The sequence below is a fragment of the Sus scrofa genome, chromosome 6, assembly GCF_000003025.6.
Source record: "Sus scrofa isolate TJ Tabasco breed Duroc chromosome 6, Sscrofa11.1, whole genome shotgun sequence".
In the NCBI taxonomy this organism is placed as follows: Eukaryota; Metazoa; Chordata; class Mammalia; order Artiodactyla; family Suidae; genus Sus; species Sus scrofa.
Genome location: NC_010448.4, coordinates 83,535,957 through 83,561,462, shown reverse-complemented (window position 1 = coordinate 83,561,462; position 25,506 = coordinate 83,535,957). Strand labels below are relative to the sequence as shown.

Sequence of the window (25,506 nt, the reverse complement as noted above, 5' to 3'; positions counted from 1 at the left end):
AATGGCCTCACTTGCAGCATATGGAAGTTCCCAGGACAGGGGTCGAATGAGAGCTGTAGCTGCCGGCCTGCGCCACAGCCACAGCAATGCCAGATCCCAGCCACATCTGTGATCTACACCACAGCTCTTGGCAACGCTGGATCCTTAACCCATTGAGCGAGGTCACAGACCAAACCTTCGTCCTCAGGGATGCTAGTTGGATTTGTTACTCCTAAGCCATAGCAGAAACTCCCTAAAGAGTTTTTTAAAGTAAGAAAAGTATTTTATATAGTTTCATACATATTTACTGTGTCTGTTGTTCTTCATTCCTTGGTATAGGCTCAGATCCATCTGCTATCATTTCCTTCTCCATGAAAGCCTTCCTTCTTCTTTTAATATTTCTTGTAGTGCTGGTCTACTGGTGATGAATTCTTCCAGCTTTTGTACTTCTGAAAAAAAGTCTTTATTTTACCTTCATTTTTAAAAGATCTCCCCGCCCTGCCCAGGTGTAAAATTCTAGTTAGAGTATTTTTTTTTCCTCTAAGTATTTATAAGATGTTTTCCCATTGTCTTTTTTCTGCATTATTTCCAACAAATCTGTCATCAAATTGTTTTTTTCTCCTGCATGCAAGATATTTTTCTTCCTCTGGCTCCATTTAAGATTTTCTTTTATCATTGACTTTAAGTAACTGATATACCCTGGTGTAGTTTTCTTGTTCTTGGGCTTATTGAGCTTCTTGGATCTCTTAGTTTATAATTTTCATCAAATTTAGAAAAAAAAATTGACCATTATTACTTCAAATATTTTCTCTGTCTCCAATTCTCTCCTTTCCTTCTGGGATCCCAATTATACATGGGCCACTTGATTTCTCACAGCTCACTAATGCTGTGCTCATTTATTTTTCAGTCTTCCGTTTCATTTTATGTAGCTTATATTGATATGTCTTCAAGGTCCCTAATCTTTTCTTCTATGGTGTCTAATTTCTGTGTATTTTTCACCTCAGTGATTATATTTTTCATCTCTCAAAGTTCATTTTGGAATATATGTATTCCAAACTTTCTCTCCTTACTATGCTCATGCTTCCCTCTGCCTTCAAATATACATAAGTATGTTTGAAGTATATTTAACATCGTTTATATTACTTTATCAGTGTTGTTTCTGAACTCTGTTTCTTTTTTTATAACATAAATTTTATTTTATTTTATTTTTGCTTTTTAGGGCCACATGTGCAGTATATGGAAGTTCCCAGGCTAGGGGTCAAATCAGAGCTACAGCTGCTGGCCTAAGCCACAGCCACAGCAACACAGGATCCAAGACGCTTCTTCGACCTACATCACAGCTCATGGCAATGAAGGCACTTAACCCACTGAGCAAGGCCAGGGATTGAACCCCCTATCCTCATGGATACTAGTCAGGTTCATCACTGCTGAGCCACAATGGGAACTCCAGTTTAGTGTATTTTAATAGCAAACTTACAGGAACAGCACAGAAAACAGACAACTTTAAAAACATGTATTTGCATGTAGGACAACTCAGAAAAGTATAGTGAATGGATGGAATCTATTATATGATAAAAATGCTGCAAATACCATTTAATTGCAGTCAATAAGAAATTTACTTGTTTTTTTATTTTTTTGTCTTTTTGCCATTTCTTGGGCTACTTCTGCAGCACATGGAGGTTCCCAGGCTAGGGGTCCAATTGGAGCTGTAGCTGCCGACCTATGCCACAGCCACAGCAACATGGGATCCGAGCCACGTCTGCAACGTACACCACAGCTCAAGGCAATGCCGGATCCTCAACCCACTGAGCAAGGCCAGGGATCGAACCCACAGCCTCATGGTTCCTAGTCGGATTCATTAACCACTGTGCCACGATGGGAACTCCAGAAATTTACTTGTTTTTAAAAAAATCCAAACGTCATTGTCCAGAAAAAATTAACAAGTTTATTTATAATTGTCATAAAGTTGAACTGCTGTAATTTGTTCACTGAAACATTTTGACTTGCATTAATGCTTTATATCCCTCCATTTATATTAAAAATTCGCACACAAATGAAAATGGAAAAACTGCCAATACCTGATTTCTGTCCTCTATTTTTCCACTTGCAATTATATACTTAGGTACCTTTTGAACCCACAGGGAAAAAAATGTCTAATGTTCAGAACTACCAATAACAGGAAGAAGAGAAATTTTCTTTAAAGAATGAAATGTTTCCCATTGTAGTGAATTTTTTTTTTTTTTTTTTTTTTTTTTTTTAGGGCTGTACCCATAGCATATGGAAGTTCCCAGGCTAGGGGTCGAATCGGAGCTACAGCTGCCGGCCTACACCACAGCCACAGCAATGTGGGATCTGAGCTGCATCTGCAATCTATACCACAGCTCACAGCAACACCAGGTCCTTAACCCACTGAGTGAGGCCAGGGACTGAACCTGCATCCTCATGGATCCTAGTTGGATTTGCTGAGTCATGATGGGAATTCCCATAATGGATTCTTAAGCATGTTCTCCATGTATGCAACATGCTAGCTGAATGTCTTTTGGTATAATTGTTACACATTTGGCATGGATAGCACACAGATTGGTGTCTTCAAAAATGCCAACCAGCTAGGCCTCACTTGCTCTGAGGTCTGTTTCTACTGATTTTTCTCTTCATCATGGGTTATATTTTCCTGCTTTGTTTGCATGCCTAATACTTTTTAATTGTATGGTAGATAGAGTGAATTTTACATTATTGAAGACTGGAGTTTTTTTGTACTCCTTTAAATAATTTTGAGCTTTGTCCTGGCGCCCTTTAGCCTAGGACTAATTTGGCCTCACTCCTGATGGATGTACTTCTGTGATATATCAGGACACCCTTCCATTCTGGCTGGTGGGAACAGCGATCATCCTTAGTCCTGTGTGAGCTTGAGGGTTGTTCTGCCTGATCCTTTGAGATGGTCCTGCTCTCGGGTAGTTTCCTTACAAGCATGTACTGATCAGTGCCCAGCCAGTATCTTGAAAAATCTCTGCGAATGTCTGGAGTTTATCTTTGTTCAGCTGTCTCTCTCCCATGAATTATAGGTTGGCCTGGCCTCCCTGAACTCCGAATGCTGTCTCCTCAATTCAAGATGCTGGACTCAGTTTAAGTGCCCCTTCCCTTTGTGGCAGCCTGAAGATTCTCTACAGGAAGTAAGCTGGGACAATTCCGGGGCTCCTCATTTGATTCCCATCTCCCAGGGATCACTGTCTTGCCCTGCTAGTTGTCCAATGTCTGACATTTTAGTTGTTTAAGGAAGGAAGAGAAATCTAGTCCCCATCTCTCCCTAATGCCCAGAAGCAGAAGTTATCAGTTTGGCTTTTTTTTTTTGAAACCTCTCTAGCTTAAAATTCTAATATGCAGCTGGAGTTGAGAACCACTGTAATATAATTCTATTTTTTTTTTTTTTTTTTGTCTTTTTGCCATTTTTCTTGGGCTGCTCCTCTGGCACATAGAGGTTCCCAGGCTAGGGGTCTAATCAGAGCTGTTAGCCGCTGGCCTACGCCAGAGCTACAGCGATGTGGGATCTGAGCCGCGTCTGCGACCTACACCACAGCTCACGGCAATGCCGGATCCTTAACCCACTGAGCAAGGCCAGGGATCGAACCCACCACCTCATGGTTCCTAGTCAGATTCATTAACCACTGAGCCACGACAGGAACTCCTAATTCTATTCTTGTTATTAGTGTTTTAGCCACTATTGCCAGGCTTTTTTTTTCCGCCCCCTTGCAGCTGTGCTTCTACTGTCACCTCTCAAATCATACTGGTTAATTCACATTCTCCCTGCCTTATACCCAAAGCTAAGGAGAAATGGCATGACATTCTAGGTGTAGGCCAGCAGCTGCAGCTCCAATTCGACCCCTAGCCTGGGAACTTCCATATGCTGCAGGTATAGCCCTAAAAAGAAAAGAAAAAGAAAAAAAAAGAAAGAGGAAAGAAAACTGGGCTAGGGAGATTGTTACTTACAATAGTAAGAACTATATCTATAGAGGGTACAAAGGCAAAGAGCCAAGCAGGATAGGACATTATAGTAATAGAATACAAGATTTTTTTTTCTTTTTTGGCCACCCTGAGGCATACGGAATTCCTGGACCAGGGATCAGATCCTAGCCGCAGTTGCAATCTATGTAGCAGTTGTGGTAATTGCTGGATCCTTAACTCATTGTGCCAGGCTCCAGACACACTGCCAGATCCCTTTACGCCAGAGAGGGAATTCCAAAATGCTTTTCAAATATTGTGGAAAAATGTATAAGCTAAGTTAAAAAAAGTAATCTTGTTCTCTGTCAGGGAAGCAATCTTTTGCGGACTGTGCCATGCATTTCTATTTCATCTTTACAGTGCCCTGAGTCAGGTATCATCTCTCTGTCTTTTTTTCTTTTCTTCTTATGGCCACACCCACAGCATATGGAAATTCCTGGGCCAGGGACTGAATTCAAGCCGAAGCTGTGACCTACGCTGCAGCTGTGGCAATGCCGCATCCTCGAACCTGTGCCTCAAACAGAGCCACTACAGTCTGATTCCTAACCCACTGTGCCATAGTGGGAACGCCCTCCTCTATTTTATACATGTGGGGAGCTATAGATTTAGAGGTTAGGGAACTCATGAAACTCACAGAGCTAGTAACAGAAAGGCAGTGTCTGACTTCAAAGTCTATGTCCTTTCCCTCTCTGCCTCTGACAACAGCTGTCACAACAATCTCCAGCCCCAATGCACATTTGTTTAAATAACATTTTTACTGAAGTATAAATAACTGAGAAAAGTATAAAAATCATAAGTCCACTTTGATGAATCTTCACAAAGTAAACATACCTAACCAGCATCTAGGTCAAGAAATAAAAAGTACTCTAGAAGTCTGTCAAATATGGCTCACTTTCAACTCAGGGGGATATCAGAGAGGTACTAAGTGTAGCCTATAGCTCAGGATGCCTTAACTTGGGGTCCATGTGAGCATCCATAAATCCCCTGAAATTATAGGCAAACATTTTCCTGAGGAGAGGATATAATGCCTTCATTATATTCTCCAAAAGGGGAGAAAAATAAAAGCCACAACTGAAGACTGGCTCAAAGGGAATTCATTCATTCATTCATTCATTCAACATTTCAAAATCAGGACACAGTAACAGCAATGGCTACCAATTGAGAATTTAATGTGCCAGGCACTTTATGTGTATTATCACTGATTCTTTCAAAAACTCTGAAATGTAAATATCATTACCTCCATTTTACAGATATGGGAACTGAAGCTCAGAATGAAGTGACTTGCTCTATGCCACACATTTATTATGTAGGTATTTGCAAAAGGTAGTATTCAATATGAGACCTGCTTCACCAAAGCCTGTGCTTCTGCCGAGACTGTAATATCTTTGGTAACGTTAAGTTGCCTAACTTCTGCTCAGGACAAGCTAAGCTTGAAATACCAGGGCAGAACAGGAAATGAAAGAGTGAAGTCCAAACCCAGGCACCTTTTTTTTTTTTTTTAATTTTTTTAAACAATTCCCTTCTAACCAATGACGATGGCAAAAGGGAAAGTACTGCCTTTAAAAGATGCACTTTGCCTTCAAGAGGTGTGGCCTCCAAGAGGTGTGGTTTTCTTAAGTGTTAGTTATTATCTAACCACAAACCAACTGTCTATCATTACACTGCACTTTAGAGGACGTCTATGATTGGTTGACCAAGAGAGCAATATTTGAATTTAAAGAAAAGACCAAAACAACCTAGAGTGAGAAAGATAAAGCTTTGTTAGGGAAAACTCCTACTGGAGTCAGAGAGTAGGCACTAAAACCCTGTGTTAAGGTAAAACCTTTACCTCACTAACTGTTGTTAAATTACTATTAATTTCCTCATCAAGAATTCAGCTCCATCTTAAGTAAAACTCACTAAAAAGATATGTAAAATCCATGTGAAAATGCATTGTAAACTAAGAAGGAAAGGCTAGTAAACACAAATATAGTTTTAAGATTCAAATAAAAAAATAATCTCTAAATATAAAACAAAATTTACCTGTCTGCAAAGGCTATATCAGGAGGTGGCAGAATCAGAAGCAGCCACAATTCCTGATGCTCACCTTCCTACTCATTACTACTCATCACAAGCAGAATTAATGTTTTCTGTCTCCTATTTCCCCTCTGCTGTTCCATTGCACCAAGTACTCTGCATCCTCAGTTTATTCTGGAGAAGGCATACATAATAAAACCTATAAAAGAAAGGAAAAAAGTGGTTCAGATGATTTTTATAGAAAAGAAACCATGGCAGAGTTCCCGTCATGACGCAGTGGTTAACAACCCGACTAGGAACCATGAGGTTGTGGGTTTGATCCCTGGCCTTGCTCAGTGGGTTAAGGATCTGGTGTTGCCCTGAGCTGTGGTGTAGGTTGCAGACGCGGCTCGGATCCCACGTTGCTGCGGCTCTGGCGTAGGCAGGCGTTTACAGCTCCAGATTAGACCCCTAGTCTGGGAATCTCCACATGCCACAGGTGCAGCCCTGGAAAAAGACAATAAAGAAACCATGGGCTCAAAGTTATAGATTGAAAAACTGTACCCTCTTAGTATATTTACAATACTTCATTCTGAGTGTGGGATACATTTCCAGCTTAATGAGATAGAAGAAAAAAAGCATTTATTTCAGGCAATACAGGTTCTTCTAATACAGTGAGCATTAAAATTTTAGAGAACTTGAAATGCTGAAACTCCTATAATTCAATCATCTTTTCCTCAGCAACAGTTTCCATTACAGAAAGTTTCCTTTAATAGATAAGGCTGAAAATGACATTGTTTCAAATTTTATATGCTCTAGGAGTTCACATCGTGGTGCAGCAGAAACTGAACCGGACTATGAACCCTGAGGTTGCGGGTTCAATCCCTGGCCTTGCTCAGTGGGTTAAGGATCCAGCATTGTCGTGAGCTGTGGTGTAGATTGCAGATACGGCTTGGATCTGGCCTTGCTGTGGCTCTGGTGTAGGCCGGCAGCTACAGCTCCGATTAGACCGCTAGCCTGGGAACCTCCATATGCTTCGGTGCTGGCCCTAAAAAGACAAAAGACAAAAAATAAATAAATAAACAAATTTTATATGCTCTATTTTATGTTCATGAAGTAAATCATTATAGAACTACTAAGAGAGCCATCAAAGCAGCAATGTAGAATTTCCAGGGTTTTTTTTTTGTTGAAACTCACTTTATTTAAAAAAAAAAAGTCATGAACAATAAATTACAATCATTTCCCCCTTTTATAAATTCTTCATAAAATATATTTGACAATTTTAAAAGAAAATTTCAAAAGTTGCTTTCATTTTTGAAGTGCTGATGACTTATTTTTTGACCATTTTGTCATGCTGGTGAATTATTTGTAGCTGCTACAATAGTTTGATTGATAAACATTTTACAGTTAAAAACAACAACAACAACAAAGAGGAAAAAACAGACCAGCAGAAAGAACTATTCAGTGTGCTATTTATCTGACACTTAACACTTAACTTCATCATAATGACAAAGTATCCCTTAGCACCAAAAAACTACAGGAACCCCATCTTTCTAAGTGACAACTAGTGCAAAATAACATTCTAGGAACTAACTGTACAACCCCATTTTTAACTGGCCACAGCTGCCTATAAGCTTATTTGGAATATTTGGTCTTTTTTCAATTAAGACAAATTTCATAAAACACTATAAACCATGGCAAGAGACTCTATGAAGAATAATTGTTTATTGAGTACCTATTATGGGCAAGGCACTGTGCACAAATTCTTGCTTCCATTTTTCCTCTGGCAAATATCCAGGAATTTCTAAGTACCACTAATCATCTTTTATTTCTTGTTCCTGCCGAGAAAAGTTCCGAGGCCACAAGCCATTTTTTAATTGTCATTTTATCAACTGATCCTTAGTGCTGAGCACACAGTAGGTACTTAATAAATTCCTCCTGACTGAAAGAACAAATAAAGACAAAGAATTTACCATCATTCTTCTTGGTATTATAGGCTATTTTAGAATACAAGGACTTGAGAAAATTTCAGAAGAAACTTCCTGGTTACCTCACTTCTTTACTGCCAATGAAAGAAGGAATTCCACTTCACAGGTAAAATAAAGTATTTTTCAAAATAAGTTATAATCATTAACTATTTTAAATGAGGCAGGACCAAAAACTATGTACTTAGGAAACCATGACATGTAGATATTTGAAGAGCATACAAAGCATTGGCATACCATCACCTAAATCATCATAAATCTCTGCTGAAGTGCCATGTTATCGATGAGACATTATAATGAATTCCATAAATTCAATCCTCTTGGCCAGATCTGTATTATACTAATTTGGCAATCCAGAGGGTCAATTATCATGAAGTTCCAGTATATTTCCATCTCTAATTTCCTAAAGAATTCTTATATTTATTAGCTTGAAAGTAATGTTAAAAGGATATGACTTTTTTCATTTAAAAGGTTTTACCCTTTCAGTCCAAATTTTAAACTTCCAGACCAAGTAATGCATAGTTCAGAAATTTTATGTACTCCAATTTTTTGTGCTTTTTCACCTTTTATAGTCCCCTGAACACATTTTAAATAAGAAGATTACGATAGCAATATTCCAAAAGTTGTGGAAGTTCAAAAAGGCTGAGGAGACTATCTGAACTATCAATGATTTCAATATTTCTAATACTTTTTTTTAAACTTTTGACCAAAGACTCTAGTGCTTTATAAAGATTAACCTATATACAATGTTCTTAAATTATTAACAACCTTAAAGGCTAATGTACTGTTTTAGGAAAACTTTCTTCCCTTAGATTTGAACTATCTGCATTTACAGGAAGACAAATTGGAGATAACCATAAGGGGTTACAATCAAACCGACTTCAAGAAAAATAAGTCTACTGGTTCTTGACATAGACCACACCAAGTGATTGTATAAAACTGATAACTTTTCTATTTGAAAGATAATTGATGCCGCAATATTTTACCCATTTGCCAAGCTGTATAGGTATCATCTCCCACTTTAGAAAAAGGTGATCAACATTGAATACAACCATATCACTACCATTCCTGTGTCAAATTAGATGAGAGAAAATAGCATTAGTGCCAAAATGAAAGGAATTCCAGTGATTAAACAAGAGACCATATTAGGGCAGGCAATGTGAGGGTAGAGCTCATTTGGTTTCTTCAACTTTACGCTGAGGCTTAGACAAAATCTTGAAATCAAAAACTAATTTATCATGTACTACAGCTCATCTACAGCAAAGTTTTCAGCAACAGAAGAATCTTGTGTTCAGATTTATATCAGATTGTAGATGCTCAAGTGCAGACATGTCCTAATGCAGTGGTTTAATTGGTTAATTGAATGCTTGGTTACCTAAAGAAAGTATGACTGAATCATCAATGTCCTTGCCAATTTGCTATCACATGACTGCATGGCTAATTCAACTCCTGCAGCTATAGGGCACTGGAGAGCTCATACTTCAGCAGCTTTGGATCACTTAACTTCACTCATGCTTAATGAGATAATTTTAGACTCTCCAAAACGATGCCTTAAAAAAAGCTGTATAATATTACAAAAATAAAAAAAACTTAGTATGATTTCATTAGAGGGAGGAACAGGGTAGGAAGATAAGGGAAGGTTCTTTTATTTTTCATCACTGATTTCACCAGCAAATCTCAAAAACCCAAACCTACATCAAATAATTTAAACAGAAGTGGCATTTTTTTCATATGGAATGCAAAATGCACACATTCACATACTTACATATACATAAATATATACATATATGTTTCCTTTACAAAGCTTCAAAGGTTGCATTACCAGCATGCAAACCTCTTCTTCCATGGAAATTCCTAATACTGACAAGGAATGTCTAAAATACTTAGAGACATTTTCCAGAAAACTGGACTCTTTTCTTCTTGGCTCTTAGAGAATTTTCCTGCCACACTTCTACCAATGATCATTTAAAAAAATTTACACCTACATTGGTAATACACATTTAAAACATATTAACAAAATGGCCAGCTTGGACTTAAGAGAAATGAGGAAAGAAAAAAATTCCATGATAAAATCTAAACCCTTAGAAGGTGGAGTTTAGCTTTTTATATTCTTTTTCAGCCACATTATGTTGCATCACTGTTAAAACAGAAGCAGCATATCATCCAAGATATTTGCAAATAATATAATGTGTCACGTTTCCCAGCTGCTATCTTTAAATGCAATTTGTACTAATCTGAGTTCTAGTTCAAAAGCATCTGGACGATCCTGAGGGTTTGCAGCCAGCATTTCCTTAATCAGTTGTTTCATTCGCCCATTCATAGACTTTTTCTTCACAGGAATGAGAAGTTCCATTTTGGGATTTTCCAGAAGCGCCTCCCCAACAGGTACAATCTCAGTGCCTTGTTTTACATAACTCCCCAAGAGTTCTTTCTTTGTCTCTGTGTCTATGAATGTGATCCTTTCCAGCATTGCCCAGATGATAATCCCCAGAGCAAAGATGTCAGCTTTTGCTGTATAATGTCCCTCCCACACTTCAGGAGCCATGTAGAAATCTGTTCCACATGCTGTGGAAAGGAAACACTTGTTTACACTGACAGGTTCTTCTGGGTTCTGTCCAGATGCTGAACAAACTTTACTTAGACCAAAATCGGCCACTTTCAGTGTAGGTTCCAAGTCACTGGTATCCAATCTGCTTTGAGAAATCAAGATGTTATCAGGCTTGAGATCTCGATGGATGATCTGGTTTTTATGCAAGAAAGCCAGGGCACTGCTCAGCTGAAGCATGAAGCTGGTGTTAGTTTTACGATTGGGTTTCCTAGACAACAGATACTCATTCATATCTCCTCCGTCACAAAAATCCATCACAAACCACAAGTAATAGGCGCTTCGGGGATCAAAGGCAATTTCTCCTTTTAGTGAAGTCTCTACAAGCTATAAGAAGGGGAAAAACAGATTATAATTTCTGCACAGTTTATACCATTCAACTATAGAGAAAGAGTTACTGGTTAAGTTAGTCTCCAATTCGAGGTGGAAATTCCATGTATAACTTATTTGGTCAGTGCTTTCAGATGTGTATTTTATTTTAAACTTTAGCACTTCAATCTATCCCTAACAAATCCACATCAAATCTCCAAGTCAAGAGGTAAAAACTTACTTATAAATAGCTTTATTCTGAAAAGCATCCAACTGGCTATGCATTTTCTGCATGTGTCAGTAGAGCTGAACTCTAACCACCTAGCTAATAGCTTCCTGAAAAGATCAAAGTTTCAGTAGCTAGACCTGGGAGATTGCCAGCTGGAGTATAAACATCAATTTGGAAATTCTATTCCATGAAGCTGCCTGAAATCTACTTCTTGCTATCAGTATAATCTGTGAAATTGAGAAAAAGATGATCAAGAAACTAGTTGTTACAGAAATACAGTACTCCTGTAGCCACTGATAAAAATAAAGATTGATGTCATTACTACATAAACTTCTATAGCAGAATGCAAATATGCTGGCTATCTCTATCATTAGACGGCTTCTAGAAACCAATTTATAAAAACCACATGCATTTTGACATAAGGATTCAAATCTGATTTTGTATTTGTTTGATACAACCTGAAAATCTAATGAACCACTGTTTTACTTGTATCATTATCTAATTATAACTCTATTTGAAATTCAAGAATATTAATTACTTCACTGAACATGAAGTACCATTCTTAAATATAGTGCTTTGAAAGCACTTGTGTGGTATCCTTTTCATTCCCACAGGTTGAACAGAAACCCAGTAGGGAGTGTGAAGAGTTGCTGAAGAGTGAGTGAACTGCTAATTTTATGTTTAAATCAACTAGTATTTCCTTTTGCCATTTTGTGGGGCGAGGCAAAGCACACCTCTCCATACCATCTCCCCCTATGGCAAACTGCCATAATTGCGATAGTCTGCAGATATCTTTTTTGCATGCATTTTCCTTATTGTATGTGTTTGCCCCATTGAGAAAGAAAATGATAGGAGGTCCAGATCACACAATTATTTACCAGGTGCCCTATTACTAAACATGCTGAGATTAAAGACTACTGCCATCACTCTTCTTTCATTTCTTCTCTTCTTCTGTCTTCATTCTCAAAAGCAAACTTCCTAAATAGCTTGGAGCAATGCAGAGTTCCAGCATTCAAATAATGGTTTAGAATTCAGCCAGATAGTAGATATTTCAAGCTTGACAAGTCACATAAGGTCTCTGTTCCATATTCTTCCTTTTTCTTTAACGACTCTTAAAAAAATGTAAAAGCTATTTTTAAATATCCAGGCCATATAAAAACAGACTAAGGGCCATAGTTTGAGGGCCCCTGGTTGAGAGCTTCAGAAATACAGAACCCAATCTACTTATTTTCACGTGTAGAGGGTGTTAACCATTGGTCCTCTTGCCTAAAGTCTGTTAATAGCTTCCCTGTTCCCTTAGGATATAGTCTAAGCTCTTTAACATGGGCTATGGGATTCTGAGTGTTCTGATCACGCTGTTTTTTTTAGCTTCATCTAAAACAACTCTCTCTGTACACTGCAGTCTTATTACCATCTTTGAATTCTTAGAATGCTTCATGCTTTTTTGTTTCTAGACATTTTGTATGTATAGTTCTTCCTGCCTGGGATGTTTTCTCACTCACTCACTTGGCTAACTCTTTTCCCTGCAAGTTTCAGTTGAGACAGTTCATAATTCCCAAACCCCAGGATTATGTCAGTTTCCCTACTGTATGTGTTTATACCATCCCATATTTTTCATTCATTGCGCTCATCACAAGTATACAGACCAGCTACTAAGTTCCTATGCGTAAGATGTGTCCCGTTAATTGTTTGTTTTACATTTCCTCTAGGTGAGGTCTTTAGCTGTCAATGAATGACTGAATGAGAACAAGGAAGATATATAGAAAAACATAGAGAAAAATAAATATTTATTTAGCAAATGGTAAAGACCTTGTATAGGAACTCTGTGGTCACACTACAGGTTTATCTTTTCTAGATGTAAATATTGGTTGTCTTTACTACTAGTGTAAATTTAAAGAAGGCATTTGCTAATGTATTGATGAATGTCTGATTAACTAAATAAATCCATAGGAAAGACAATTTTAATAGCGCTACCTATTACTGAATACTTCCTATGTGCCAAGTATTGTATCTGCATCACCTCTAATTTTGATAATTCCCATGGAAGGTAGAAATTATTATTCCTTACACAGGAATATACAGATGCTGGGAAAAGGTGGGTTATTCATCCAAGGTCATAGAGCTAGCAAAAAGTGCCACCAGTCAAATACAGGTGTATCAGGCTTTGAAAAGATGAAAGAGATTACTAAACAAAAGGTACCTCAGATTTAAAAACAGAACAAAACAAAACATTGAATCAAGTCTGGAAGTACTTGACGTCTTTTTTTTTTTTCATTTTTAAAAGTTTTATTGAAGCATAGTTGATTTACAATGTTGTGATAATTTCTGCTGTACAACAAAGTGATTCAGTTATACATATACACACTACATCTTAAAGTCTTGAAAGATTTGCTAGCTAATGGCTAGTTACTAAAATGGTTGCTTGATATAGACTCAAGGATACCATCAGCACTAAGTCACATGTTTTAATGTCTTTGCATTTGTAGTCCAAAAGAGATTATGCATCTCAGTCTCCAAAAATTCAATGCAAAGTCCAGCAAGTTTCTATCTACTTTTAGGAGAATGTGGTAAGAATGTTTCTGATACTTTCTATCATGACAACCTACATAATAAGCACTTTCATTTATTTATTTTTTGGCTGTACCTGCGGCATATAGAAGTTCCTGGGCCAGGGACTGAATGAACCCATGCCACAGCAGTGACAATGCCAGACCCTTAACCTGCTGAGCCACCGGGAACCAGTAGAAAAATAAATAATAAAACAAATAAAGGCTGAGTAGTTGTGTTTTATACTTCCTGCTTTAAAAGTGAGAGAATTTCAGGGTATAGCATGCTAAACTTGCAGTATAAATTAGGTTCTCAAGATTAATATTTGTTTATCATACTATGAAACTTGCAAGTTTCTAGTTACACAGATTAATGTGTTTTGTTGTTTCTGGTCCAAAAGCTTTTGGTGTTTTAAAACAGATTTTTGTATCCTGATGGTAAGTCCTGAATTTAGATACACTCATGGTGTTGTTTCCTATTCTAAGAATGATTAGACTTAAATTTTGCTCTGGCCTTTAACTAGCTATGTCTTTTTTTTTTTTTTTTTTTTGCTTTTTAAGGCCGGATGTGCGACATATGGAAGTCCCCAGGCTAGGGGTCGAATTGGAGCTGCAGCTGCCAGCCTACACCACAGCTATGCAGTATACTTAACCCAGTGAGTAAGTCTAGGGATTGAACCTACATTCTCATGGATACTAGTTGGGTTTGTTATTGCTGAGCCACAATGGGAACTCCTAGCTATGTCTTAAGAATCTTTTCTCTTCATCAAGTATAGAACTACTAGAGATTCTAATCTACAGAAGTCAATCTAAAAAAAAACCAAACCAAACCAAACCAAAAAAAACCCCCCCAAAACAAAAAAACCTTTTCTATTTTCCTACATTAATGCTCTCCCCAGGTTTACAGAAGCATAATTTAGAGGCAAAAGTGTAATTTGGAAGTTAAGTTGGCCCAAGTTTTAGCTGTCAATGTCCTATGTTTAGCTCTCAGTTTTGCCACTTGCTATATGATTCTGGATAAATTCATTATCCATTCTAAGCTTCAGTTTCTTTTAATGACAATAATAGTATTTTCCTCATAAGATTGTTCTGAGTACATAACATAGAATGCATAGGAATCCAAATGTTAGCTATTAGCATTGCTAGTATCATTCATGTGATAAGCCACATACTGGAATTGCATGGTTAAGAAATTAAATAACCCTCTGAAACAGCAGAGGCTTATATTCAAGCCAGTGGTATATGAAGAAATGCCCAATTACCTATGTGTATGCTATTGGTTGTGAAGTTTTCCCCTTTCTTCTGTCTTTAGTTCCAAAAAAATTGATTTCAAATAAGTGAACTAATTAGACTCTAGTCTTGATCACTTCTCTAGCTCCTATGTTGCCCTATTCCTATGCAGATTGGCAAGTATCATGGCCTAACAGGTGGCTTATGTTATTTTTAGGTATTTGCATCACAGGTTTAAATAAAACCTTGTTTTAAAGCAAACATCTATTCAATTCTTGGCAAACCCTTATCTATTGCTCACTATATAAACACCTGCATTAAAAAGTAGTTCATTTGACTCTTTCATTCCTCTTATTGCTGACCAATGTTATGTTCCAATCATTTCTATTCCCCATTCAACCACACATACCTGTAAATAAAGGGAAGAATTAGAGCCGTGGGACATCTTTTGCACCATCCCATCTTTTTGTAGGATGCATTCCTCCAAGTGAATCACATTTGGATGTTGGCTCTTGATACTGCTTAGTGCCCAGAACTCACGAAGGGCTAGTTCAACATTTTCAGGTGCATGGCATCGAATTTTCTTCACTGCCACCCGTGCAGAGGTCTTTCTGATGACTGCTTCATATACAACACCGTAACTACCTCGGCCTACCTCCCGTATTAGATCGTACTTTGGCTGGCTACTCACCATCTTCAAGGTCAAGGTTTCTGGAAAAATCAACAAAGTGCTCTGTTGAAATTAAGTATACCTACTGGCTTGTATTTCTTCTTATATACAATTAAGTTATCATTTGTCTCACTGTTTGCAGTGCTTGAATGTATTTGCTATACCTTGAGAAAATCTAAATATTTTAGTAATAATGGTAGAGCAGCTAACACTAATGTAGTACTTACCACGTATCAGGAACTGTTCCAAACACTTTATATCACTGAGTTCATTTAATCCTCACAACAGCATTATGAGGTAGATACTATTATGGTCCTTTTATAGATGAGGAAACTAAAGCACAGAGAGTTTAAGCAACATGCCCAATGTCAAACAGCTAGTAATTGGTGGGCCTGGGATTTGGAAAGCAGACCATCTGGCTCTGAAATTCTTAATTTTAACCACTACACTATACTGTCTCTTTCATGAACTGCTTCAATACATCACTGTTTAAAATAAATTTAAAAATTCAGCATTATTATTTACTGATCATAAAAAAACAAACAAAACTCCAGCTTCCCCTGAAAACTGACACACACATAAAAGGCCATAAAAATGGCAAAACCAAAACCAAACCCTCAGAGTTATAAATACAAACACCTGGCTTATGCTTAGGGACTGAAAGTGAACCAGATCACAGAAGTGAAAATGTGTAGTTGTTATTATTTAAAAGTAAATAGTCAAACTGTATATGTTCCTAGGTTAATTTTGTTTATGTTATTTCCTTATTTCTTGCAAAAGGAAAATAACATTTGTGGAGAAAAATGTTCCTTTAAAGATATAGTAAGCTACTTAGAATATGATTACCTTTCTGTTGTTGTTTTAACGATAGCTATTCAGATCTAGGTCATTTTTCCCAGCGAAATCTGTCTTGCAAATTAAGGGGCTCTCCGAGGGAGTTCTTTGGAATTAAACTTGATAAACTATTTAAAGGCAAGAGCAAAGGCCCTACACGGAAATGCTCACGTGTTGAATCAAGAGTGTCTAAAGTGTGCCTCCTCACGCTCCAAAGGATGTCAAAATTCTAACGAGCTTCAGGAATAAATTCTCATTTGTAGACTGCCACCATGGGCAAGAAAAGTCACCTGAGACTGTACAATTTTTACACTGTACAGTCTGTGGGAACAAAAAGCTGTTGACACTAGAACCTGAGAAGTTAGGATCAGCTACTTTAAGTCTGTAGGATAGATTTAATAAAGAAAACGAAAGCTTCTGAGATTGCATCTTAATCCTACTTCCTCTCACTGGACACCCACTCATCAAATTCCTACTCTATTTCCAAGCATCTGATTTCCTGCCTCGGAGTCCTCTGCCCCAACTACACAGTGGACATGCTTTCCTGCTCTCCGTGGATCGCCAATTACTATCCATCTCAAAGGGGCTCGTGTTTTTGAAGCCGACCCACATCCTCACACGAAAGAGCACCTGAATAAGGGGGAGGAGGTGTTTATGAAATCCTTGAGATCCGGGGTCAAAACCTAGCACGGTGAAGCATCCCGGGAGAACCTTGGTAATTTACGACGGCATCTCCCGGCCCTCGCGCCTGCCGGGCGCACGCAGCCCCGGACGCGGGCAGGCCAGGCAGTACACCTGCTGGCGCCCGGGAAGGGCCAGTCCTGGGCAGAGGTGCTGCCAGACGCGGCGGCTCAGGGCCCCGCTCATTGGCCAAGTATCAGGCCCTCCCCCTCCTCGGCTGCGTCCAGCTGAAACCCGGAGGGGATCCTCCAGGGGCCCTTCACCCCGAAGAGCCGGTCCTGCAGTTGTCCCTACTTCTCGGGGCCGGCGGCTGAGGCCCGGGACCACGGGAATTAGAGGAGGCCGCAGCTGGGGCCGGTGGCCTGAGGGGTGCGGGCCGGAGGCCTGAGGTGCGAGGGGCCTTCCCCAGGATGACTGTGCTGACAGCCCTGTGACAGGACTCCTGGGGCCGGAGGCACGTGCAGGGCCTTCGGCTCTGCTTCAAGGCCTCTCTGCCAGGCCGAGGGGCCAGATTTACCTCAGGGTAGCCGCCGCCGCTTCTCCCTCTCACGGGCTCTGCAGGCCGCCATTATCGGGCAGCTCGCGCCTCCGCCGCCGCGGCCTCCAGTCAGAGGCCGGCGCGCGCCCCCGTGGTGCGCGCGGACACACCCCCTTACGCCGCGCGGCCCCGCCCCCCTCCGGCTTTCCGTAGCGCGAGCGGGGACGCCGAGCTCCAGTCCTATTGGGCGCGCGCCCGGCGCTCCGCTGGCTTCCTCCCGGCTCCCCTGGCTTTCAGGACACGGGAGTCGCGGAAGGGGTGCGCGCTCCGGAACGCACCACTCGTGCCCCTCCCCGCAGGGGTGGTCGGGCCCGGGAGTCGGAGGCCGCTCCATGCACGGGACTCGGTCGCCTTCCAGCTGCGGCAGGCTCGCACGGCCTGCGGTCCTGGGTGGTCCGCAGCAGCAGGTCCGGGCCTAGGGGTGCGTGCTGTCGGCGCCCTCCCCTCCCCCGCCCCGCCTCCATTCACGACCTACCGAGCTGCGGGCAGGTGTGCGGGGTCGCTGGGGTGGAACGCCTGGTGCATCTTCCTCGGCGCGGGCCTGAGATGCCTGCAGGATGCGGGCCTCTTCCGCGGGCTCGCGGGGAGGCACGGCCCGAGCTGGGAGGCCTGGCGTCCACCCCGCCGAGCGGGAGGCTGCACCTTTTGTCAGAGTCACTGAGCCATTTTTGCGGGCGGTGGAGTTGCCGAGGCAGCGGCGGCGCGGGGCTGGGTGCGATCATCTGGGAAGATGCAGTCCCCTGCCCCGCCGGCGCGGTGGTATCTCCCTTAAAGAAGCCGAAGCCGCATTGTTCCGGTGCCCGGCCGCCGCGAGTCACGGGCGCCCTGCCCCCAGTGGGGAGGAAGGGACCGTGGCGCCCGCACTTGGCCGTTGCCGCGCGCGCACGCCTACCCGGTGGCGGCACCCGCGGGCTCTTCGTGGAGGGTCGGCCTCCCCCACCCCCGCCCTGCGCATCTAGAGGGGGAGGCCCGGGTTGGCGGGAGCCGGGATTGACAGCGAAGACAGCCGTTCTTGGGGCCCGACGGTCAGCTTGAGTCATTGGGGTACCCGACAGCTGTCAGCCAAATCCAGGGAAGCGTTCACCTCATAGCCAGTCCGGGACTGTCACTTGCTCAGAGACCCGGACCAATCGGTCGTTCGATATTTTATCTGCCAGAAACCTTCATTCCTTCTAAACTGATTTATTCTGCACCAACTATTTGTCAATAAAGTGGCTAGTCCTCCTCCCAGTGCTGTACAAGGCACGATGTGCAAAGAATCCCTGCTCCTGCCCTCAAGAATCAACCAATTACCCATTTTATTTTCTGTCCTCCACTTATGCAGCTTCTCTGCAAAGTCTGGGGCTGGGTTAAGTCTTTAAATGTTGTCTCCTAATCCCAACCAAACCCCACAAGGACAGGCTTTATGACGAATCTTGCTTTTAGAGGTGAAAAACAAAAGCAAAAACGGATCTTTGTCTTATTTGGCGAAAGTTGTTTGTTTTGAGGGGGGAGCACCTGCCTTGAATACCCACTCAGCTGGTGTGACCCCTTTACCCCCGCCCCCAAAACCCCCTGCTCTGTAATCCCTTCAGGCTTTTGCCCTGAGTGCGAAGTGAGGTTAGCTGTCTCCTGGGAATACTGATGTAATCTAAGGCTTGCTTTCTACCCTTGAAAGTAGAGGAAAGGACTTCCCATTGTGGCTCAGCGGTTCAGAACGCAACTAGTATCCATGCAGATGTGGGTTTGATCCCTGGCCTCGCTTATTGGATTAAAGATCCACGATGCCCGTGAGCTGCAGCATAGGTCGAAGATGCAGCTTGGATCCCGGGTCACTGTGGCTGTGGTGTATGTAGGCTCACAGCTGCAGCTCCGATTTGACCCCTAGCCTGGGAACTTCCATATGCCTCAGGTGCAGCCCTAAAAAGCAAAAAACAAAAAAACTACAGGGAAAATAGAGGGCTCTGTGTAGATAGCCAGCTGGACACCTGTGGGGTAACTGATCAGAATCAGGGGAGGGGTGTCTCTTGGTCAAAGGAGCCTTGTCCTTTTGTTTGTCTCAGTTTGTCTCAGTCATTAAATACAGGAATTCCTCCTCTCAAGCTGGCTGCAGAATTTGGAATCCACTCCCCAAACCCCAAAGTTAAGAAACTGACTCTAAAGTCTGTGAGGTAGATGTTTAAATAATTTGGCATGTCCTCTTTAGGAAAAAGATTACAAAATGAACCCATTGCTAGGGATTTGGAAAGGGTCTTTGTAAGTGAGGGACTCTGAAACTTAAGCTTCAGAATAAATCTGCTCTGAAAATTACATTATATGAGTATGTTTGCCAATAGGCTTTCTACTAGACTGAGAGTTCCTGGGGACAGAAACTTTGTCTATGATTCATTTCTCCAGGCTCCTCTATCTGCCAAAATTATGGTGCCAAAATACTCCAGAGGATAGCATTGCTATACATTGCTGGTGGGGAGGCAAAATGATGTAACTCTAATTAAGGAAATTTAGCAATCTATGGCCACATTGCATATGTATTTACTCTTTCACCCAGTAATCCTAGGTCAAGGCTAAACTTCTAGGAATCTTTTTTAGTGATACATTGGCAAAATTCTAACCACTGTGTGCACAAGGCTATTCATTATGACATTTTGACAGCAAAAGGTTGGAAACTTCTCATGTGTCAGTAAGTAACTTGCTGAATAAATTATAGTACCTGTATAGGATGCAGTGCTATGTAGCTGTAAAAAATATATATGGAAGAGTTCTTATATGTACTGATAAGCAGAACTAATATGTAGTGATGTCCACATGTTAAGGGAAATAAGCAAGGTGCATAACAGTGTTTTATAGTATACTATCTTCTGTGTAAGTAGTAGGGGCATATAAATATGCTTTAATTGCTTATATTTAAAAGTTAAATAGTAAGAGTTCATGTGTGGCTCAGAGGGTTAAGGATCCAGTGTTGTCACTGCAGTGGCTCAGGTCACTGCGGTGGCCTGGGTTTGATCCCTAACCTGGGAACTTCCACATGCCGTGGGTGCACCCCCTCAAAAAACGTTAAATAGTGAAAGAATAAACTCAGTCTTCTGAAACTTGTTTGCTACGTGGGATGGAGTGGGTAGGGATGGAAATGAGATTTCTATGAATGTTCCTTCTTTTATAGTTACTATTTTGGAAACTTGTAAATGTTGCATAGTTATAAAGCAAAGTTCAATGAAAAGAATAAGACATTATAAAAATTAAAAACAAATGGAAAGAAATGAAGTGGCATAACTACACAGAGAAAAGAATTTCAAGTAGCTTTACAAGTATTTTGACTATACCTCCCTAATGAGATATATCTAAGGACAAACTAGAACTGCATAGAAATGTGAAATTGTATACATTAGTATTATTGTTAGTATTAATGTTAGTATTGCTATTTTGAAGCTATGATATGTATATTTTAAGATAAAGCAAATTAAAGTAATTACATCAGTGGCATTGGAAATCCAGATTTTCAACATATGAGAAAAAGAGAAGTATTGAAGAAGCCCAGGGTGATCTTAGATCTGAGTTAGCAGAATGAATGAAATATGTATTTTTTCTCATAAAAAAATGTATTTTCTAGTTCTGTCTGCTGAAAAGGCCTAGAAGCAATGACCAACCCAGTAATAGTGAACACACTTAGTGCACAGATTTAGTCCAAATCCCATTTTCCAGTTTAAAAGACAATTAAAAATTAGAGAAAGTCAAGGATCCTTTGGTAAATGGCTGGTTCCAGATCTGGAGCAGGAAAGATGAAGTTGGATTGTCTTGTGCCTGAAAGCTAGGAAGCTATCAAAGACTATTAAGGCCATGTAAAAATGATGGAGGAACCAATACAAAGGGGCCCCACTCACCCAAGATGGAAGAATTTGAGCATTAAAAGAAAAATAATTACTTCAATAGATTGCAACACATAAAATACATAAAAAAATCTATTAATTAGTGATACATAGGAAAACAACACATCTGTTACTAATGGAGTTTCATAGGGAGTTAACTAATTACTCTGAACATTGATAAAGGAAAATAAAAATTTTTCTGGTTTTCCCTTGATGAGTTGTAGTTCAGGTAACAAGATAGTAGATAAGAAAAAGGGTTTTTTTTTTTTTTTTTTTTTTTTTTTTGTCTTTTTAGGGCCTCACCTGAGGCATATAGAAGTTCTCAGGCTAGGGGTGGAATCGGAACGGCCTATACCACAGCCTCAGCAACAAGGGATCTGAGCCGCATCTGCGACCTACACCACTGCTCATGGCAACTCTGGATCCTTAGACCATTGAGCAAGGCCAGGGATCGAATCCATGTCCTCATGGATACTTGTTGGGTTGGTTAACCACTGGGCCACGACGGGAAGTCCCTATTTTTTTTTTTTTTAGGGGTGTACCCGAGGCTTATGGAAATTCCTAGGCTAGGGATTGAATAAAAGCTGTAGCTGCCGGCCTATGCCACAGCCACAGCAACACCAGATCTGAGCCTAGTCTGTGACCTGTACCACAGCTCATGACAACACAGGATCCTTAACCCACTGAGCAAGGCCATGATCGAACCCTAGTCCTCATGGAAACTAGTCCAGATTGTTACTGCTGAGCTGAGCCACTACGGGAACTCTGAAAAAGTTATTTTTAATAGAATTCCAATTGATATGCGCAGAAGCAATGATAGCATTAGGAAAGCACAGTTGTGCAAAACCTAATGAAATAATGACTCTAGGCAACAATCATGTGATACTGAAACAACTGGATGAAAAATTGTTGGGAAAATTTATAATGGAGACATTGGGCTGACACTGGCTGAACCCACTGACCAAACTTAAAATCAGTAAGAGGGGAATACAGTGCTTTCCATGGAATATTCTTGCTTGAAAGATAAAAAAGAACCTAAGCCTAATCAAGCCAAGATCTAATTAAGTGTTTACCAGAAATATGGGGCATAGACAAACACCAAAATCAGCCAAACTCAAAATGTGGGACGTTCCACAGGATAAGTGACCTTATTTCTGCAACAAATTCATGGTATTGAGGTTAAAAGAGAAGGTAGAATGTTAAAGCATAAAACTCAAAGACAGGAGTTCCTGTCATGGCTCAGTGATTAATGAATCTGACTAGGAACCATGAGGTTTCGAGTTCGGTCCCTGGCCTTGCTCAGTGGGTTGAGGTTCCAGAGCGCTGCCGTGAGCTGTGGTGTAGGTCACAGATGCGGCTTGGATCTGGCGTTGCTGTGCTTCTGGCGTCTACAGCTCTGATTAGACCCCTAGCCTGGGAACCTCCATATGCCGCGGGAGCGGCCCTAGGAAAGGCAAAAAGACAAAAAATAAAAAAATTTTTAAAAATAAAATAAAATAAAACTCAAAGGCGCTTCTCAAACGCAACAGCCTTATTTGGATATTCACTGCATCTTTGATACAATCAGGGAAATTTCAATATGAACTGATAGATTAAGGAGTTATTTGTTCTTTTTTGTTGGGTGTGATAATAAGATAGAGCCCATGCTAATAAAAGTCGTTTTCAATTAGAAATGCTCACTGATGTATTCTGCATCAAACGAAATGAGGTTCAGGATATGTTTCAATATACCCCACAAGAAGTATGGCAAAATGAGAGAGGCAGGAGGACTGGAAAAATATTTATAGTTGTTGAAACCTGGTGCCGGATACATGGGGTTCATGATGCTATTCTACTTTTTGTGTATGTTTGAGGTTTTCCACAATAAAAAGCTAAGACAATCGTGCTCAAAAAAATGGAATGTCTTCGATAGAGGGGAACTTGGATGTAGCGATCCTGCCCCCTGGTGGCAGGTTCTATTAGTGCAGCTGCTGCCCCCACCTTAGGGCCGGTCTGAATTCCCAGACCTTGTCTAGTCCTGTTATTTAACAATCTCACCAGAGCCCTAAGAAGTGGATAGTTTTATTTTATTTTTTTTTATTTTTATTTTATTTTATTTTTTTTTGTCTTTTGTCTTTTTGTCTTTTGTTGTTGTTGCTATTTCTTGGGCCGCTCCCGCGGCATATGGAGGTTCCCAGGCTAGGGGTTGAATCGGAGCTGGAGCCACCGGCCTACGCCAGAGGCACAGCAACGCAGGATCCGAGCCGCGTCTGCAACCTACATCACAGCTCACGGCAACGCCGGATCGTTAACCCACTGAGCAAGGGCAGGGACCGAACCGCAACCTCATGGTTCCTAGTCGGATTCGTTAACCACTGCACCACGACGGGAACTCCAAGTTTTAGTGTATTATTTTACAGCCGAGGAAACTGAGACTCAGAGGGACTAACACTGGTGGAGCCCAGAGTTAGAGTCCAGAGTCACATAAACTGCTGTTTCCAGAACTTACTTTTCCTATCTTAAAGGGGTCACAGTAGAGGCAAGTGGAGATGCCTTTATTAGAACAGGTCCACAAGAAATAGACCATCAGGGAGGAATTTTACTTATAAACTAGAGATAAATATAAGCAGTAATGTAAGTGTAAATACGTAGTAGGTAATATTCATATTACCTCCTGTGCCAGGCACTGTACAAAGTGCTGTTTATACATTATCTCATTTACTCTGAAGTTACCCTGTGAGGTATACTGTTACTACTCCCCTTTTACAACTGAGGAAACAGGTTCTAAGAGGTGAGAGGACTTGTTCAAAGTCACACAGCTAGGAAATGTCTGAACTGGGACTTGAACCGAGGTCCAACTATAATTCTTATGTGCTTTTTGACTATTTTTTGAGATATGGTTTACATACAGTGAAATGCTCACGTCTTAAGTGTATGATCCTTGTTTTTTAAAACTGTAGGAGTGATTGTATACCGCTTGACTCACTTTTTAGCATGAATGCAAATGTTAATTTTTTCCTGAATAGTTTATTAATTTTTTCTAAGTAGGAATGGGAGTCAGGGAAGAGAGGAAATTGGTCAAGAAAGGGAAGGTAGACAGGTAAGGTAAGGTTCACAGGTAGAAGGTAAGGTAAGGTAAGGAAAGTTTCACAGTTCCCTAGAGCTGACTATCCCTGTGACAATTTTCTTTTCTTATATAGACCGGTGGCTCTTATTTTATTTCCTCTCTCCTTTTAGAAGACTTTCCATCATGCCCTCTTGGCCACTGAAGCGTGCGGTTGTGTTAGAACTTCTCAAATGGGACGATTTGCTTTTGGGGGGATATTCAGTGATGTCTGGAGATGTTTTTGGTTATCACAACTGGGAGAGTATGTGCTTTAAGCTTCGTAGGTAGACACCAAGAATGCTGCTAAACATGCTACAAAGCAGAGGACAGTCCACCACAACAAAGAATTATCCTGCTCAAAGTGTCAATAGTGTGGAAATTGAGGACTTCCCCCTTGTGACTCAGTGGTAACAAATCCGACTAGTATCCATGAGGATGCGGGTTCTATCCCTGGCCTGGCTCAGTGGGTTAAGGGTCTGGCGCTGCCGTGAGCTGTGGTGTAGGCCCGCAGTGGCAGCTCTGATTTGCCCCCTAGCCTGGGAACTTCCGTATGCCTCAAGTGCGGCCCTAAAAAGACAAAAAAAAAAAAAAAAAAAAAAAAAGAAAGAAAGAAAGAAAAAGAAATTGAGAAATCCTGTTCTAAATAACAATCATTGACTTGCTATACAAATGCCGCTCCAGGGCAAGTCTCTTTGTTCCCTTTTCCATCAGATTGCTGGCCCTAAATTCCTCCCTTAGAAATTCTGGCGGCATCACTGATGCTTTGTCAGAGACTTAGTTCCCTATGAAATCATCTCACCCTAGACTAGCCACAAGATATTATCAAAATGCTACCAGATTATTAAGGGTGACTCACCAGGCCTACCCACCAGTGACTGGGGGAGCAGCTTCTATCCTGCCATCGCAGGGAGATTCTCCATCAGTGTTTCCTCCTCTTTCCTTCCCCAGCTGGGGGAGCCCCAGCCCCACATCTGTAAGGCAG

At 40.9% G+C, this 25,506-nt stretch overlaps 1 protein-coding gene across 6 annotated transcripts; it reads right to left on the bottom strand.

Annotated features, from left to right (window-relative positions):
• PDIK1L (PDLIM1 interacting kinase 1 like) lies at nucleotides 219-18,729 on the bottom strand. 6 transcript variants are annotated; one of them, XR_001309276.2, is made up of 4 exons: nucleotides 18,073-18,727; nucleotides 15,284-15,585; nucleotides 5,998-6,190; nucleotides 219-428 (listed from the first exon to the last, which is right to left on the bottom strand). XR_001309276.2 is itself a non-coding variant. In XM_005665135.3 (3 exons), exons 1-3 carry the CDS (start codon nucleotides 18,635-18,637, stop codon nucleotides 372-374), a joined length of 924 nt encoding a protein of 307 aa, XP_005665192.1. In that variant the 5' UTR covers nucleotides 18,638-18,729; the 3' UTR covers nucleotides 232-371. The 6 variants fall into 6 exon arrangements, 5 of the variants coding, with proteins under 5 accessions (XP_005665192.1, XP_013854525.1, XP_005665191.1 ...); XM_005665135.3 differs by lacking the exon at nucleotides 5,998-6,190 and having other exon boundaries at nucleotides 232-428; nucleotides 18,073-18,729; XM_013999071.2 differs by lacking the exon at nucleotides 219-428 and having other exon boundaries at nucleotides 3,596-6,190.

What these genes read in the sequence shown, in the direction of transcription:
- PDIK1L (XM_005665134.3), bottom strand. Translation starts at nt 18,637, where the DNA reads ATGACTCAAGCTGACCGTCGGGCCCCAAGAACGGCTGTCTTCGCTGTC. An exon ending in GCACACCTGCCCGCAGCTCG is followed by an intron (nt 15,586 to 18,072) that starts GTAGGTCGTGAA and finishes TGATTTTTCCAG; the next exon opens with AAACCTTGACCTTGAAGATG. An exon ending in ATTCTTCCCTTTATTTACAG is followed by an intron (nt 10,888 to 15,283) that starts GTATGTGTGGTT and finishes CCCTTCTTATAG; the next exon opens with CTTGTAGAGACTTCACTAAA.